Here is an 18840-nt window from a genome sequence, read left to right on the forward strand (position 1 = left end):
CGTCCCGACAGTCCAAATCCAAATCCCCTGTACACCCTGGAAAGTACAATTTCTCAAAAAAAAGGGGGATGGGTGGGTTATGAATAATAATGATGTTACAATTTTAAGAAATCTTTTTTTTTTTCGATCAAGATGTAGATACGTAAAATACTGCTAAGACACCTAATAGCCTGCATCACTCGCTACAGCCGACCACGACTTATAAGATACTGCCCTCGACACTGTGCCACAGTAGGCAGTAACTTGCAAAATAGTGCGCCCTAAAGACTCGAATGCGCATGACAGTAACTCATAAGTAAGCACAGCATACAAAGTAGGTTAGGCCTGGTGTTTTTCTCCCAAGTCTGTATTTCAACAACATTTCAAAGACAGGAACAGAACTTAACGCTTGGGCACATCGTTGAGCCGAGTTAAAGGAAGACGAAATCTCAACCGTGCCGTTTTAGAGCACGCGCAAAGGCACCCTTGATGAGCTACTACAGTCGGGATCTAGAAGGGGCTTCCGCACGCGCCTATGTGTAGGCCTGTTGACCCACATTTTGCGTGAGTATGTTCGAGTGTGTTGAAGCCTGTCCAATCGTGTACCCGATATTTCTTGATGCACATCATTGTCATTCCATCACTGTACACTGTGCACAGCTATTTGCACCTACGCAACATGTGTATCTTCGTGTTCGCAATGTAATAACTCGCTAACCTAGCTAGCAAAGATGCTCCAAGCACAATTCCCTCATCGTATTTGCATGACATGCCGTTAGAGAAACGGTGCGGGAGACCTCAGCGAGGAGGAAACTAAGACATTTTAAACTTACTCGTTAAAACACCAATTAACACTCTTTCATGTCAGAAATGACATAGCTAGCGTTTTCCCATTTTATGGTAGCTTTATTAATAAGTAACCTGAAGTACCCATTCATTTCTCGGTACACTGCTAACTATAACTACCTTTTGTCATGGGATCACAGGTTTAGAATAAAAGATGAGTCAACTACGTCAGAGTTGTAACGTTAGTTGTGTTGGTAATTTGAATGGTTGTTGGATTTACGCACAACAAGTCATTTGGCGCTCGTATAGGGGAAATAAGATTACGATGGAAAAGGCTGGCTATAGACTGAGAGATGCGCCCAAACTATTTTAACTGTACGACATAATTCGCAGTTGTAATACATTAGCGCCGGTGTTCGTGTCGCAATTTGTAGGCTTGAATATGTGCGTCGATTTTTCCTTTATCAACAGCTTGGACTTTATAATTAAATATATTTCTTTTACACTTTCGTCAGAAAGCCTGTTTTTCGAAATTGGAATTTGCGCTGTAAAGCTAAATGATTGCTGACGTAAACGAACATAAAAGATAGAGGCTGTCAGCATTGCAGTCTTCTTTCACACATTACCAACTCTTCCGGTCTTAACAGGAATCTAAATGTAGGATGGTGTGCCTTTTAGCGTCCCACTTTAAATTAGGCAAAATACAGTAATCTATTTTATACAGTAGCACTGTCATGTTCAAGTAGCACCCCCTAAAAATAGATGCCAGTTGATGCTTCTACTCATCTGGTTTGGTGTTCTATTACTAAGAGGAGTCTTGTAGCAAACTACAATAATTGTAATAACCCATATAGCGGTTTTTTTTTGTTTTGTTTTGTTTGTTTTTGTTTTTTGTTGTTTTTTTACATTTTAGATTCAAAACACTTTTTAAGCGTTTATAAGGGAAACATATTCCTCCAAATTAGTGATGCTAATGTTACCTTTTTTGCCTGAAACAGGTTCCTCTGAATAAAGCTAATGGAAGCTGACGTGGTTAGAATTTGGTGGAGCACAAATTATATTCCAGCCTGTCATTTTACTGGTGTGTACAATAGTGGAGTTAAAATGGATGAAACACAACTCAGAACTAGTTATTTAAAGCAGTCTAATAAACAGTCTAATGGATGTAGCATTTACTCCCTCCAATGCTTCCTTCCTGATTTCAGTCACTCAGTTTTCCCCCTCATTCACTCTTTCACATTTTGCACATTGACAATTTTCCACAAGGGAGCACTGTTAGCACTGAAGTATTTGTTATGTGCATTATTGCAAGGGCAAAAACTGGTGGTGGCACTCGGACACTTGTTCCTAGCTTAAACTCTTATTTTGATTTGTATAAGAAGAATAAGTTGGTTCAAATGAGAAGTTTCTGTGTTTGGGCTTTTAGGATCTTGTCACTTGGTGAGACCATTTTTTTGCATGTTACATTAACTTTCCAGTGACGGTTCTTTCTCTCTTTCTGTATTGCTTGAAAGAGCATAGAAAGTGCATTCCTAACCAATTGGAGTTAATGAGTGCCTTATTTTGGGTGCAGTTAAAGCTACATTATTAACTGTTGACCTCAGACATGCATGAGAATCCACTGTAAGAATTCATATTTTCAGAACAAGAGCTTTTGTGAAAACAGGTTTGTGCAAAACACCACTGGCCCTTGTCTTTAACTACAAGGCCTCTCTCTCATGCTCCAGGAGAGGCTGGTTAGGTGTACCGTGGCTTGCTTGTGTTTAATGGCAGACCCATCAGATTGGCTGATGTTAAAAATGCACAGAAGGAAATACACAGAAACCAGAGGCATTCCTACAAATCTCCACTCACAGTCTGTTTCCAGCTGTTTTTTTAAAACTATTTGTGAATTTTGTGTGTGTGTCTGTCTGTTTTTTGTGTGTGCATGGACAGACATGCCCGTGTCTCTGCAGGCTGTCAGATGGTTCCCTTTCAAATGTCTTTCCGATGCTTGAAGTGTTTCTTCCACAGACTGACCCATGAAGCATCATCATCATGAGCTCTATAGACAGGTATGACTATAACACCGGTATGACTATAACACATCTATGTCTATAACAGGTATGACTGTAACACAGGTATGACTATAACACATCTATGTCTATAACAGGTATGACTGTAACACAGGCATGACTATAACATATCCGTGTCTATAACAGGTATGACTGTAACACAGGTAGGACTATAACACAGTTATGACTGTAACAGGTATGACTATAACACATCTATGTCTATAGCAGGTAGGACTATAACACAGGTATGACTGTGTAACACAGTCTGGGGGTTGCTGTGGCTGGTCTGATAGAACACTACAATTGGTTTTGGTATCATAATCTCATCTTTCAGAGTAGCCTCAGAAGGCTGGGTGATAGGAGAATATTTTCTTGTACTTGTGGTAAGTACCGTCACAATACTTTTTTTAATGTATCAATATTTCTCTGACATCGACCAGCTGCATGATTTATAAGCTGTAACGCTGCTGGCCTGAGTGCCGCAGGGTGCGGGGCAGGACGCACAGACTCCCTCGACTGTGAAGGACGTTTATTGACAAAACATAGACGACAACGGTGGCACTCATATACAACATTTACGGTAATCATGACTACGCAATTAACATTAGATGAAGAACACATACCCAGTAACATGTGACTCACACAAAGCAACGTTATGGCTACAGAGGTCGACATTAACACATATGTAGTGACAATGACCAACGAGGATGCACACACTGACGGGGGTTTAAATAGACAGACAGACATTCAACATTAAACCCTGTGCAGGTGTGTGCAATCGCGTATAGTTACAAACTATACATGTGAGTCCTCCTGCACGCGGCGGGCCGTACCACGTGACTCATGGGGTGAGGAGCCTTCCATGACATAAGTTTGTAAACAGTAACCAGTGATTCACAGTGTTAAATTTAAAGCTGCCCTGTTGGATGTTGGCATATGTATGTAATATTTTTTGTTTGGATCCTTCTCAAAATGACGTTTTTTGTAAACATCTAATTTCTATGATGCATATAATGTACTGCAAAAATGTCTACAAGTAGAGCACACAGTACAAAAACTAAATATATGAAACCATGTCTTTTGTCATTTTAGCAATGCATAATAGCCAGTCTGCCGGAGACTAAAATCTAATTAAGTGGGCAAGGACCCAGTTGGCTGTCGTCTTTAAGATTCTTGTTATGGGTTCACCACAAGCAGTTCTTTAAAAAAAAGTGATGATATTAAATATGTATTTGGCATCAGTGTTGATTCATCAGCTATGTATAATTCAGTTGGACGGATGTACTACTAAAGTGTACTTTAGTGTACTACTAAAGCATGCAATTGGGTGGTGTTAAACACTTTCCGTAAATGCCTCTTTATAACAGCATAGCTGTGGACTTAAAAATCCACTCTTACACACATCCCACACCACAAGTACTCACATGCACGCACACACACACCCACACACACAGACACGCACACATACACATTCACTCACTGTGTTGCACAAATACACATTTTTCTGTTTCTCATGCAAATTCAGTCACTCCATCTCCACCTTACCCACAGAATGATCTTGTTTATACCAACAACTTTATTTATATACCACATTTAAAAGACAGGATGTCAACCAAAATGCTACACAATTTGATGAGTTTAAAAGATATAGATTTGAACAAATAAAAAGGTTAAACTAAAAACAAACACTACCAAAACTGCTCAGTAAGCTAAAATAATGTAACTAGGAAAGTAACAAGTTTAAGGAAGTTGCTTGTTTATACCACAGGGATGATGGAAGCATTTTTGACGGGTTGATGGAGGAGGATGAGAGGGACAGGGCCAAGCGGTAAGACGATCGCTTCTCTCTAGAATTGTTAGAAATGAGCAGACTGTCCTGCCTTCTGCCGCCACTTTACAGGCCTAGTAAAGTAACAGCTGCATTGTTCCGGTGACATTTCAGAGTTTCTCGGAATAAATCAGAGAAGAGGAGGAGAGACCAGTTCAATGTCCTCATCAAAGAACTGGGCACCATGTTGCCTGGCAACACCAGAAAGATGGACAAGTCAACTATTTTACAGAAAAGCATTGATTACCTGCATAAGCATAAAGGTGAAACACTCAAAAACACACTTCAATGAAATAAATAAACAAATAAACAAATAAATAACCTAAAAGCTTATTTTAAATGTGGTTTGGAGCAAAACATGGCATTCTTTAGTACTGCATGATATCATTCTTTGCAGCCCCAGAGTCGGTGACCCAAAGACCCCTAGAGATACTGAACAGATGTCCTTGAATATTGATTTGGTATCAGGTCCACTTGTCTCCTTAAGGCATGATTCTGAATGAGTGCTTCCATTCAGATTTATGATGATTAAGGGCCACTGCTTTGCATTTTGAGTGCTATATATCTGCTGTTGTGACATGTTGTGTGCTTTTTGTGTTATATTTGTCTTATATTTGAACTTCAGATTAATTTCCTGGCAAGCAAATGAACTGACATTTTCCAATGACAAAGGCTAATGGATGTGTGTTTGTGTGATGATGTGAAAAGAAACTGCAGCACAGTCGGAGTCGAGTGAGATCAGACAGGACTGGAAACCCCCATTCCTTAGTAATGAGGAGTTTACACAAATCATGCTGGAGGTGAGATTCTCAACTGTGCATGTGTGTGTGTGTGTTTGTGCGCGTGCGCGTAAGTCTGTGCAAGTTGACTGTGTTCATGGCAGTCTGTGTGTAAACAATGGCAGATGAGTATTATTTATTCATCTCTTCTCAAATACACTTTTCACCTCCCCTGTGGACCCTGTGTACTTTGTAGGCACTGGATGGCTTCTTCCTCGTTATCCTGACAGATGGGAACATCATTTATGTGTCTGAAAGTGTCACATCTTTGCTTGGACATCTGCCTGTGAGTGTGTTTTGGGGTGGGGGGATGGTGTGACATGAGCATGTGTTTGTGTGTTTGTAATGCTATTGTGATAGCAAAAAAGTTCATATTCTTCTTTGTATTTTGATCACATTAATTACTTAAACCAGCAGAAAATTATATCAAGCCATTTAGGATAAAGTTAGAAAATGCTCATTGATTTATGTTTAAATTGGCAATGTTTCTCATTAATTTGTCTGTGCTAACTAACTGGTAGCAAGTGCATTTTATATATATATATATATATATATATATATATATATATATATATATATATATATATATATATATATATATATATATATATATATATATAGTTTTTCATTGGTTTTGTAATAGCTTATATGTTCAATCTTATCAATCTTAAGGGGATGATTTAAATTGGAAAACAAAGTACTGTATAGATTCCTATTAATTTGTTACATAGTTAGAGGTTTTAGAGAAATGTAGTGAATACTGCCTGCCCTTTGTTGTAGTCAGATTTGGTGGATCAGAACCTATTGAACTTCCTTCCTGTTGGAGAGCATGCAGATGTGTACAAAGCTCTGTCTTCACACCCGGAAGGCGAGAACCTTAGTCCTGAATACCTCAAGAGTGAGTGGTGGTAAAATCTTGTTTTGAACAAGAGCTGTGCTCTTTCAAATTGGTCATGAGAAAAAATCATTACCTAAAGCTGTTCATCTCTAGATGTGATTTTTGTAATGTAAACATAATGTAATGTAAATCTTTCTTATTTCTACCCTCATAATGTGGTCAAGCCATCAAAGCATAGCCCATCATCACACTGATCAAACATACATACTCTAATTTTCATTTTGAGTCCTCACACTTGCAGGGTGCTATCCAGTGCTTGTTGCAGTAGGATGCCTGAACTAGAATGCTCACTCTATTCTCTGGTGTCATTTCCAGCTAAGAGTCAGTTGGAGTTTTTCTGTCACCTGCTCAGAAGTACTATGGATCCCAAGGAGCTGCCCGTTTATGAATACGTCAAATTTATCGGCAACTTCAAGTCCCTTAGCAACAGTGGGTATTTGATTGTTCAATGTTTCAGCAAAGTTTCCAAGTAAACATAATGAATAATGAATAATTATTTGCACCATTTGGTCCTTATTATCTCTAGAACTGTGATCTCTTTAACTCTCTCTCATACTTTCTCACTGACTCTCTCAATTTCTCACCTCTCTCACTTTCTAACGAACTCTTTTTCACTCTGTCTCTCGCCTCTCTTTTTTCTCTTTCTTTGTGTCTTGTTTAGTGCCTCGTACAACTCGAAATGGCCTGGAAGGGGTGCTTCAGCGGTCATTGCGTCCAGCCTTTGATGACCACGTGTGCTTTGTAGCAACCGTGCGGCTAGCCAAACCACAGTTCATCAAAGCAAGTCATTTAATAAAATCTTGTTAGCGGTTCATTTTCAGTGGCTTAGCAAAAAGTGGATCATGTGTAATTGGCAGAGTTCTGCTATGCACACAGACTGAATATGAGCTGCACAGGCTTCTGTTTCTTCCCGGTTTTGAAAGCATTTCTGTGTTGACTATTTGGGAGAGATGTGGAACATATCCAATCATGTGACATTTAGAAATAGGCTTTACTGAAGACCAGTTATTGACTCCTTTCAGAATTTGGTGCAATCATTATTGATTATTACTCCAGAGCAAACCTTTTGCTTTCTTTTGAGTATTGATTGGTGAGTGTTTGCCTAAAGAACCTGTCCTCAGAACATGCACATTTAGCTTGTATTGATTATCAGTTGGCTGTTTGAATGAGATGTCTAAAGCAGATATGTATAGGGTTACCTATGTGTTGATTACTAATTGTCTGTAGGAGATGTGTACAGTGGAGGAACCTAATGAAGAGTTTACCTCACGACACAGTCTAGAGTGGAAATTTCTCCTATTAGATCACAGGTAATGGTCTCGCTTTCTTCATTCTTGCTTTTGCCTCTGTTAGAGGGTCCTATGTGTATGAGGATTTTACTGTAATGTACGTTATCCTCAGGCTAAAACTCCCTGTGTCTGATTCCAGTGAATTATGGAGCTGATGTTTTCCTTTGCTGGTTTCCTCTTGTAGAGCTCCTCCCATCATTGGCTATTTACCCTTTGAGGTGCTGGGAACGTCTGGCTATGACTACTATCATGTAGATGACCTGGAGTCATTGGCCAAATGCCATGAACATTGTGAGTAAACACAAATCTCCCCATCATACTAAATATTCTGCATTAATCATGTATGCAGGTGTGTAACTTTGTATGTGCACTGCAAAATAAATTACTCTCCAGTGGCATTTGACAGATACTCTTATTCAGAGCAGCTTACTTATTTATCAGTATGACAGCATGTGTGCGCTCTATGGGAATTGATTCCATGACCTTAATGTCCAGTCTGTGGTTGTGCAGTGATGCAGTTTGGGAAGGGGAAGTCCTGCTACTATCGCTTCCTAACTAAAGGCCAGCAGTGGATCTGGCTGCAGACGCACTACTACATCACCTACCACCAGTGGAACTCACGGCCTGAGTTCATCGTCTGCACACACACCGTGGTGAGGTGGGTTTTGTAGGCTTGCCACTGAACACAGGACATACAGAATTACATGCTATGAACACACATTCATAATTTGACAGCTGAATGTCAAGTGAATGTGTGATACTTATGTGCATACTTGGTACAGTTGTAGTGTGTGAGTTGGACTGATGTTGTGTGTCTGTGGCACTGTGTGATTGCCTTTGTCTGTTAGAACATTTCATAGCACTCCCGGTGTTTGTAACCATTCTAACCGTGCAATCAATAAGAAAAGGCTTAATACCAGTAGATGACGCATGGCCTGAGTATTTTGATCTACTAGATTTTGCTCCATACTCATCACAATAATTGCTGCCTTTTGTAAATGTTGTATTTCAGAAGGCAGTGGTCTAATAATGATTAATGAATAATGACACCGATTATATTCCCCAGGGGCTTACCACACCACTCACTGAGTCATGTTTGAATTCTGGACCAGTATAATGTTTATACTAGTTTGATAACATTTGTATTGTGGACCTGTTTGATGTTCTCTGACTTCTTCCATCTTCTCCTCTTTCTTATTTTGTGTTTCTCTCTTTCTAGTTATGCAGAGGTGCGAGCAGAGCAGCGGAGAGAGATGGGCTTGGAGGAGTCGCCTTCTGAGCCTGTAGTAGATAAGGTGAGACAGAATAAAGGTGAAATGAATAACTGATATAGTTGACTAAAATTGCGCAGTGGTAACACCTTCACGACCAAAAACCTCCAAAATGTGGGAGCATTGCACTCTTACTTCAGCCAATAAACCTGTGAACTGCAACACTGGCAAACCGGCATAACCAACGGGAGCACATCAGTTATACTGGAGCATCTGAAAAGGAGGCATGTTGGCTGTCTGGATGTTCAGTACTTGTCTCGGTAAATTAGTTATAAAGCTGGCTAAAGTTAATGTTAAAACTAGCCATGTTCACATTATGAGCATTATGACTTCTTAATGCCATTGAACATACTAGAGAGGTTCACAGGGTGGGGGCTGGGGGGCTAGTGTTAATCTGCAGGTAGCAGTGTGAGTGTGGTCTTCTACAAATTCTCTGTACTGTGCTGAGGAGTGGGGTTTTTTGTATGTAGTGTCCTGAATTTACAATCTTAAACATTGTAAAGTTGTCATGGTGAATGGAGAACAGCTTGCTGCCAAGTTCAGAAGTTTGTAAAATGGAAAAAAAGTCTCCTGACTTTGCATGCATGCACAATGTGTGGGCTGTTCAATGATGGTGGTGTTCAAATGGATTCAAATGATCTATGGGATTGTTAAATCTCATTCAAACTTGACTATTGGAAAAACTGACAGCCCTAATAATGAAATGATTAAATAATAATTACCTCCATTTAACATGAAATTGGACTAGAGGGGCAACATTTATTTAGAATGCAATTCAATGTGCATTTCTATATCTACACAGCATTCTAGAGTCAAGGACATAAAATATGGCTTGAATGTAGGTTATATATTTAATTAAATATTGGAGTTTAAAGGAGTATTTTAAACTCTCCTGCCTGCTAACTGTCTTTTTATATCAAATGCAGTCTGAAGAAGAGACATGTCTGTACAGACTACATTTTTCTATCCTCATCCACTTGTTTATTTGTTTGAAATTTAGATGGATGTTTCATTTATTTGATTAAGGGAATGCTGCTGTAGTTTTATTCTATTTTATTGCTGCTATTTTACTTATCCTTGGTTTTACATTTTGTCAATAAGAATGGATAATTGAGTAATTGTGCAACCCACAATCCAAATAGCCAATTAACCATTTCAAGTAATCGATAGACTATCAAAATAGATATAGACAGTGGGAAAATCATGGCTCATCTGTTCCATTCCAGACCAGCAGTGCTGAAATATTCATGTCACTGAATAATGCACAAAATGCAAATGTATGTTTGTTTACTTGGCTCTTTTGTGCTATTACACAATCTTAAGTAAAATCTGCCCTCTGTGTTTCCATGTCTAGCAGTGCCATGACTCAGGTTCAGAGTCACAGTTGAATACCTCCAGCCTGAAGGAGGCACTGGAGCATTTTGATCACAGCCGCACTCCATCCACCTCCTCCCGGAGCTCCCACAAGTCCTCCCACACAGCTCTCTCTGACAGCACATGTACCTGTGAGATTCTTTTTGCTATAGAATAATATTTTTATAGTGTATAAAACATACATTACAGTGTAACAGAATGCTACTCCAGGAGTTGCTCCATACATGGTATTACTTGCTGATATATTTAAGCTCTCGATGTGCATTGTACATTTTGTCTTTAGCTTGACAGTCTTTGATTTGATTAAAACAGACATGCAAAAATACACCCATCCTTTCGTTAATAAGATACCGAGCTATTTTTTATTAACAATCTAATACTTCTGCTGTTCTCTATCTTAAATAACTACTATGAGCATGAAATAGAATAATAAATACAGAGAATCCCATTTACAAGACTTTGAGGAAGACAAAAAATGGGATATAATTTTCTTTATAATAAAAAAAAGGAAATTTACTGGCTTAACTGTTTTTATTTATATATAATTGGCTAGCACAATTTATGGCTGTCTTGGCCATTGAACAGCACAAGCTATCCAAATCTGAATTAATGCTGTTGACTTTATTTACACTATGAGCATGACTCATCAGTGGCAGGGCCTAGTAAGTAGTTATTTGAACTGTGCTTCAGTGACTCACCACTGCTTCCTATGTGTATCAGCCACACCCTCAAAGCTGCAGATAGAGGTGAACCCTCTTCCTTCTCCTCCTCCTCCTCTTCCTCTTCCTACTCTTCTTCGGGTCACCGGGCAGTCGCAGCGGTGCTCTTTGGGCAGTGGCCAGGTGAGGTACACCACACAGTTCCAGCCAGTGACATCACCGCACAGTTTTCCCCCTTGCAGCTCATAGCCTTTGCGTGTAACCCCCCCATCCCCATGCCTTCAAACCACTTGATCACGATCGTCTTGGGTGTGAGTGGGTGACGTGAATCAGGAGTGTTGAATTAGTGATGAAGTAGTAAACATGCTGAACATGGGGTCCTATAGCTGTTATGGTTCTCATTGTCTTGCTTGGAATCGCAATATGAGTCTGTTAGTCCATGAGTTTTTTTGGTTGATTTCCATACAGACTGTCAGTTCCCAGAATACACCACAGACTGCATCTCCTGTTCAGGGCAACCAACAGCATCAGACTAACGCACAGGTAAGAAGCTGCCCACCTGGCTGAGCGTCTGTTACACTCTACCTTGAATTTACAAAGCAAAGTACCTCTAGATTAAGACTTTCTTTGTGTATGTTTACATCTCTCTGTGTGTGCATGTGTGTGTGCATGAGTAATAGTATTCTGCTCAGTTGAATGCCATGCAGCATCTGAAGGAGCAGTTGGAGCAGAGGACGCGCATGATCGAGGCCAACATTAAGAAGCAGCAGGAGGAGCTGAGACAAATACACGAACAACTGCAGCGTGTGCAGGGCCAGGGGCTTCAGGTATCTCTCCCTTCTAACCCATGTGTACCCCACTCACAGTCCCAGGGGTAGCGCTCCACTGCATCTTATGCATACCCTACTCGCAGTGCCAAGAGTTTCAGGTAGCATTCCACTCCAACCCATATGTACCCTACTCATAGTCCCAAGGCATCTGGTAATACTATACTTATTAAACAAATGTATGTTCAGTACTCAGAAAATTAAATGACTGTCACACCTCTAGCACTTTTAGGAACTGCCTCATTGTTCATGCTTGACCCTGGTGTGATGTTCACTATAGGCTCTAATGAAATGTTCACTATAGATCCGAATGAGATCACCCTAGATCCTAATGTGATGCAATACATCACCCTAGACCCTAATGTGATGCAATACAGTCAAATAACCCATTATATAACAGTTATGTTAACTCCTATAGAGCCTGTGTAGGTAAGGCTGGTCTAGGCCAGTATTGAATGATTTTAATGGGAATAACAGATTTGCTATTATAGTAATGGGCTTTTGGTTTCTTCCAGATGTTTGTACAGCAGGCAGGAGGAGGGGTCAATATGCCGCTTCCTTCGGTGGGTGGCACTTCAATCCTAGCTGTAGGGTCACAATGTGGAGTTGTAGCCATTCAGGGGCAGAGTATCACAAGCACTGCCCACAGTGGAACTCAGAATGCCCTCCCACAACAAGCTCTACCCTCTCAACAGAGTCAACAAGTCTCTGCGCTCACACAGGTTAAGACACACCTTCACTCGTTTCCCTCAAAAAAAACCAAACAAACATTGTTCAAGACTAATGGATAAGGAAATTAAATTATGAATTTAGAGTCCCCTAAAACAAGTCCCCTGAAACATGTTTGAAGAGAACATTGTTTAAGAGAAAGTACATCAAATAGCAGCCCAGGGAGAAAACACTTTCCATGAAAGTCAGTAAAGGCCTAAAAGCCATTCCCTAACCCCAAAGTACTTCAAGTGCTTTTTCTGTCCTCTTGACATTTGCACATTTGCTGTTCAACGAATCCATTAAAATTACATCATAATAGTCTCCCCTTGTTGCCCTTGATATGACATCATTATGGTGGTGCTACTGAGGTGGATCAGCATTTTTGGAACTACTTTGAATGACATAATTTCTGTCTTTTGTAACCCCCCCCCCCCCGAATCAGCAGGGCCAGGTATATAACACCATTGGTCAGCCTGCCAATGCCAGTATGGTGCAAATACCCAGCACTTTGGCACAGAACGTCAATCAAGGAGCTTCTATCAACAGGTGCATGCAAACAAACATATACACAGATTCCTTATACATATTTCACTTATCCCTCACCTCGTCTCTTTCTGATATATATATAGAACTAAGATTTATAATGTAGTGCAAAAGGTTTCCAAATAAACAGGATGTCCATCTGTCTGTCTGTGTGTCTCTAGTTTCTATAATTTATATGCCTCAGTCTCACACAGCTTGGCCCCTCCTCAGGTTTCCCACAGGGCAGCAGCTGGTGACGAAGCTAGTGACAGCACCTGTAGCATGTGGTGCCGTGATGGTCCCCACCACCATGTTCATGGGTCAGGTGGTGACTACCTACAGCCCGTTGGCACCGCAACAGGGCCCGGCACAAGCCACCACCCAGCCCGATGCTCAAAAGCAAGCGGCCACAGTGCAGCCAACGCAGCAGCAAGGATTGCCACAGCAGCAGACATTTCTACAGGTAATGCTGGTTCTCGCAAAATGGACACGAAAACACAGTAATATTTGTAAGCAAAAATATTCTGGCTAAGCTGCTCTACCTCTTGTGTGTCCTGTGTAAAATAAAGTAAAAAGTATTTGCATACTTCTTTTGACCACTGAGTGACAGCAGTTTCTTGAAATAGTGATGTGTGTTGAATTTCATGGTGCAAGACTTGCACCAATTGATGAGTAACAATCTTTTCATTTTTTGTTATTGAAATGATTATAAAAACATATGAACTTTGTTTTCTTGCTTCGGTCAGGGCACCCGTATTCTTCATGGCAACCAGCCCACACAACTAATTCTACAGGCTTTCCCTATTCAACAACAGAGTGTATTCCCCACAACACAACAGCAACAACGTCAACAACAACAAAGGCCACAACAGCAGCAATTGAAACCTCAGACTCAAAAGCAGCAGAAAGCTCCTGCCTCTCATCGGACTGATAGCTTGGGTGCCCAATCCCAGTGACACAGAAGAGGGCAGTAGCCAGTGGTGCTTTTTATAAATCATAAAAACAGTGTTAATTGGAAGGTAATTGGCATAATCTGACAACAAGGGTATTTCTTCCATGGTGACTTCTATAGTTTCTTAACAGAAACCTCTTAAACAAAGAACCCATCATAACAGCACGGAATGTGACACCACCAGATGGTTATCATTGCAACTGCACAGAACTCCAAACATTTCACAGTAACAGAAGGACAATGCAAGGCCTTGACACCATGGGTTTTGCAGCTTCTTTTTTTTTCTTTGTATTTATTTAAGCAACATGAATCAGGATACACAATGAAAAGGAAACTCTGAAAACTCCCTCCTTATGACCTGTACTTTGCGACCTGTGTAACATGCCATGTAGATTTTCAAGCGTGAAGGATCACCACCAGAAAGCAGTTATTTTATACCCTGCATGAGAGCGTAAACTTTCACTTGTAGTTCTACTGTCATGATTTTATTTTGTAATTGTATTCTAAGGAGAGAGAGAGAGAGAGATTTTGGTTGCTTGTAGCATCTATTAGGCTTGAGGCAGTAAAAAAGAGCACATTTACTTTATCTTAATTATTTTCTTTTGAAACATTTTATTCAGAAGGGGACAGTGTTAACTCTTTTCTGTAGTTATCGGATCTTTGAAGTGCCAAGAATTGGTTAAACATCCCCTAAACAAAGTATTTAAAAGAGTAAATTAATGTTTCTCTCCAAATTGTGTATAGGATATTAATTGCTTTTGAATGATGATTGTAGTCCTCTTAAAAGTGTCTTCCTCTTCCTGTTGTGTTTTGTACATACTGTGTATATGCGGACTGAATTGACACTCATAGCGATCTTCTTGCTTGTGTGTGTGTGCGTGTGTATGCACGCATGTGTGTGCGCACTTCTGAAAGCAGTTTGAGCAGGTGCATTTTATGTCTTGATGTAAAAAACAGACAAGGGTGTGTGTGTGTGTGTGTGTGTGTGTGTGTGTGTGTGTGTGTGTGCGCACGCGCGCAGACCCTCGGTCTACAAACAGTTTGCATATATTTGTATTTTTCAGATATAGGAAATATAAGAAATATGGTTGCATTAAAACTTGAAACTCTAGAAACTGTTTCAGAAACTGATAACTGCTCTAGCATTCCATGCCCTATTGGTTTTGGGGATTATGCAACAAGCCATGTTCAGCCATATCCAGTGAAGTGTTGGGGGGGGGGGGGGGGGTTCATATGTTTGTGAGATGGAAAACTCTTTAATACTCATGTCATTTCTGTCCTATTTTATGTGATTATCTTCAGAAGATGTAAATCCTCTTTCTTGATCTGAATTGAATCTCCAAATGGTATTGCTTAGTGTAGGTATTGGTGTTTTCAGCTGTTGAGCTGAATGCTTTTTATCTAATTTTAGGTTGTTCATGTATGTGTGTGTGTGTGTGTGTGTGTGTGTGTGTGTGTGTGGCTGGTAGGCAAGTACAGTTTTCTTCACAAAGGTGTGCTGCATTATTAAAACTTTGTTCTCTTTCCTTATTGCTGAATGGGCACTATGTGTCAGCCCAGGCGATAACCAATCAGTTCTTGCGTTGCAGTAATTTAACACTCTAGAGAGCTCTCCACTGGCTTGGTAGCTGTATACCTCAGAAATCCATAGTACTGCAAACAATTTTCTATAAGGAAAAATTTTAAGTGACTTTATTTTCATATGGTAATGGATTTAAATGCGAAGCTGTGTATAGACCGTTAACACTGTTGTGAAATTGTATGCATTGTAAAGTGCTAGAAATCGGACAGGTTACAACAAATGTGCTGTCTAACGCACTTCCATTTCAGAACATATGAACTAAGTCCATCTTTCCATGACCAAGCTATCATTTTTATAGGTTTCATATAATTAACATACATTTTCCATCTATCCAAAACCTGCTTGTGGAGTCTGTGTTCAGTTGTTGAATTTTAAGACCAAACCAAACAGCATAATATTACTGGTGAATAGATCAGGGCAACAGTTCTGTCTATTAGTATATGTCTTTTTTATTGTTGTTTCTGTAATTTTTCTGTAATTATCTATACACCAAAGATGATGATATGGAATTTGTCAGATCAGATGTACATGTTCATAATGCTGCATTTATCCAACATCTTGCGGTTTGGTTTGTAATAACATGCAGAGGCACCATGGTGTGCTTCCCAAAAATGAATCCTTTCAAAAGAAACCCCATACAAAATAGAATATTAATATGTATTTAATAATATATTTTGACTTATTTTAAGTTTCATATGGGTTATGACCTGTATAGTTATGGTCATTTTTGTGTTTAATTTTGGTTTATTTTGTACAATTGAGTGTTTTTCTTCCTCTGTTGTTAGGCTAAAGTGTGAGACGTGTACAAGAATGCTTGTAATCCACACAAGGACCTAAAATGAAGGACAAAAAGAGAATGAAAAGCAAAGTGGAACAGAATATTAATTTCCATGTATTCCAAACTACTGAAACTGACCTCCCATGTTACAAAGGTTGTTAAAATAGAATATCTTTCAGTCATGGTCAGTTACATCAGCATTGGCAATCTGATGTGTAAAATAACATTTAATTCTATAATCGATGTGAACCTCTAAGATAAAAAGTGTTAACTCAACTCAGATCATGTCTCCATTAATGTTTAAGAATTTGTAAATGTAGTCCTTTGCAAGCTACTGATTCTTGCCCGCTTTTAATAATATTCAGTCTTGAAATAAATCTGACAATATATGACTAAAATTTTGTGGTCATTTCCATGGTGTAATATTTACAAAAGGCAAGAATGCACTTTCTTTGTCATGTACATATATACTCATTCTTATGTTTTATCATCAATTGTGTATCAAAGCATTTTTTAAAGCTGAATTTTAAACATGTCTGTCATGTCTTGTTTATTTATTTATTTATTTATTTTCATAGGATCAGTTTGAAAGTTCATATATACATTTTTGTTTTCTACCACAGCTTCATTGTAAATGCTAAGTTGATGCAGAAACATCTATATTTGTGATGGTGCTGAACAAATTCACAGGTGTTTCATACCTGTATCCTACCTCAGTCCCTAAAAATAGATACAGATAACATATTACAAATGACCTAAAACACTTAATCTAAAAAAAAAATCAAGGAACATGTACATGAGATCCCTTTAGTTCCAGAACACGATGCATATATACAGTATTATGACCTAATGACATTTGCTAAAGATGAAATGAAGCCACTAGATATTAGACAATAAGAAAGCCTCAGCATGTACTATATAAGTGTTACATGCTAATTGGTATCTGTTATTGTTTATCCAGTCTTACCCACAATAGGTATTTTACTTACAGTGCCTTTTAATGACCTTGCTATTTATATGGAAGTATTATGGACTTGAAATTTCTCATTATCTTCCAGGCTGTAACCATCAATACTTGACTTGGTATTCCAAATTAAAAACAAGCAAAACACACACACACACACACACACACACACACACACACACACATATATATATATATATATATATATATATATATGTGTGTGTGTGTATATATATATATATATATATATATATATATATATATATATATATATATATATATATATATATATATATTACAGGATGGCATAATTACTACAGTCTACAGTGAGTTATTAATCTTAATAATCCTTAGGATGGCCATGTTGTAATGCTGTTCACCTAAAGGTCTGATAGTGCAATATGTATCAGTTAATGAGCAGACTCTTAAGATACTGTCAACTCAGCTGTTCATGCACTTTGGAATACTGCATGGATCAATATGGTGAAATGGAGCTCAGCAGCGTTTAGATAAACATGTCATTATTTACACTGGAGAGCCAAGATGGCCATGCAAGGGTGAAATCGAGTGCATGGAGCCAAAATGGAAGACAAAGTCAACCAACAATCCCTTGTTAAAGCAAGAGGCTAAACTTGCACTGGGAAGACAAAAAGAAAAAGGTGTGGACTAATAGTACTAATTTTGCCACAGAAGAAAGAAATGCTAAATTATTTTTATGTTCTGACAATGGATGGCTGATGGGTTTGCTGTGGATTGAAACAGGAAGCCGAACAGCAAACAAAGACCATGGTCTCGGGCATTCACTTTTGGAGCCACAATGGTGAGCAAGGCTAAATGGTCCTCAGCAAGTCTGATATTCCAGAAAAACATCATTGGTAGCCAGCAGCAGTGGCTGATTTTGCGCTGTCGTGCTTTCCACAGAACTTAGCCTCTGAGATGGCACCCTGTGCATGGCTGGAGGATTTAATGGCTCACAGCTATTGCCACTTCCATTACCGCTGAGGTTCAAGTAAACCTGTTGGATTACAACAAAGTTTAGTTTTGTAAATTATGTACTCTGTGTATTTTAAGGTTGTATTTTACCTGCAGAAAACTACAAGTAGTGAATCTGCTCAGCTTGTTTGGTGACAAAATTATACCAAGGCATGATTATATGTGAAGTGATATAGATACTGATTACAACACAATTACAATAATTATGCAATTATGATTACAACAGGTCAACATAGTTTGATTTATTAGGCTATGCACTGAACTGACATATGCAAGTTAATATCACTTACATGTTTGGTGGTTTCTGATAGTAGCATTTCTGTTCTCTCCACTAGTTTCTTAAAGGTGGGTCTCTTCAGAGGATCGGTGCTCCAGCACCATCTCATTACCTCGCAACTACAAACACATGCATATATGCAGCCATTATACAGTTCCCCTATGTGCATTATTTACTCATTAATTGTAAAACCAACAAATGCAGTAGATATAGAACTTGTACACTAATAGCACACACCACACATAATTCACACATCTGTAGCACTCTGCATTCATTATAGTGAAATCAAGATGCACAGAGAATCACACTTCTGTCCC

At 39.0% G+C, this 18840-nt stretch overlaps 1 protein-coding gene across 6 annotated transcripts; it reads left to right on the plus strand.

The window, feature by feature from the left end:
- The first annotated feature begins 288 nt into the window (after positions 1 to 288).
- Positions 289 to 15130, plus strand: clockb (clock circadian regulator b). 6 transcript variants are annotated; one of them, XM_027032157.2, is made up of 21 exons: positions 289 to 543; positions 2701 to 2819; positions 4588 to 4647; positions 4762 to 4910; positions 5356 to 5447; positions 5623 to 5712; positions 6207 to 6324; positions 6640 to 6753; positions 6986 to 7104; positions 7552 to 7634; positions 7798 to 7904; positions 8109 to 8271; positions 8833 to 8908; positions 10239 to 10389; positions 10979 to 11100; positions 11386 to 11460; positions 11598 to 11744; positions 12260 to 12466; positions 12898 to 13001; positions 13209 to 13440; positions 13724 to 15130. In XM_027032157.2, exons 2-21 carry the CDS (start codon positions 2803 to 2805, stop codon positions 13931 to 13933), a joined length of 2436 nt encoding a protein of 811 aa, XP_026887958.1. In that variant the 5' UTR covers positions 289 to 543; positions 2701 to 2802; the 3' UTR covers positions 13934 to 15130. The 6 variants fall into 6 exon arrangements, with proteins under 6 accessions (XP_026887958.1, XP_026887960.1, XP_026887961.1 ...); XM_027032159.2 differs by having other exon boundaries at positions 12901 to 13001; XM_027032160.2 differs by having other exon boundaries at positions 10242 to 10389.
- The last annotated feature ends 3710 nt before the right edge of the window (positions 15131 to 18840 follow it).

Source organism: Electrophorus electricus, chromosome 9 (genome assembly GCF_013358815.1).
Source record: "Electrophorus electricus isolate fEleEle1 chromosome 9, fEleEle1.pri, whole genome shotgun sequence".
NCBI classification, from domain to species: domain Eukaryota; kingdom Metazoa; phylum Chordata; class Actinopteri; order Gymnotiformes; family Gymnotidae; genus Electrophorus; species Electrophorus electricus.

Excerpts from the sequence above, each read along its gene's own strand:
- clockb (XM_027032157.2), top strand. Across the intron at positions 11,745-12,259 it reads TGCAGGGCCAGGGGCTTCAG|ATGTTTGTACAGCAGGCAGG; the intron begins GTATCTCTCCCT and ends GGTTTCTTCCAG. Across the intron at positions 12,467-12,897 it reads AAGTCTCTGCGCTCACACAG|CAGGGCCAGGTATATAACAC; the intron begins GTTAAGACACAC and ends CCCCCGAATCAG.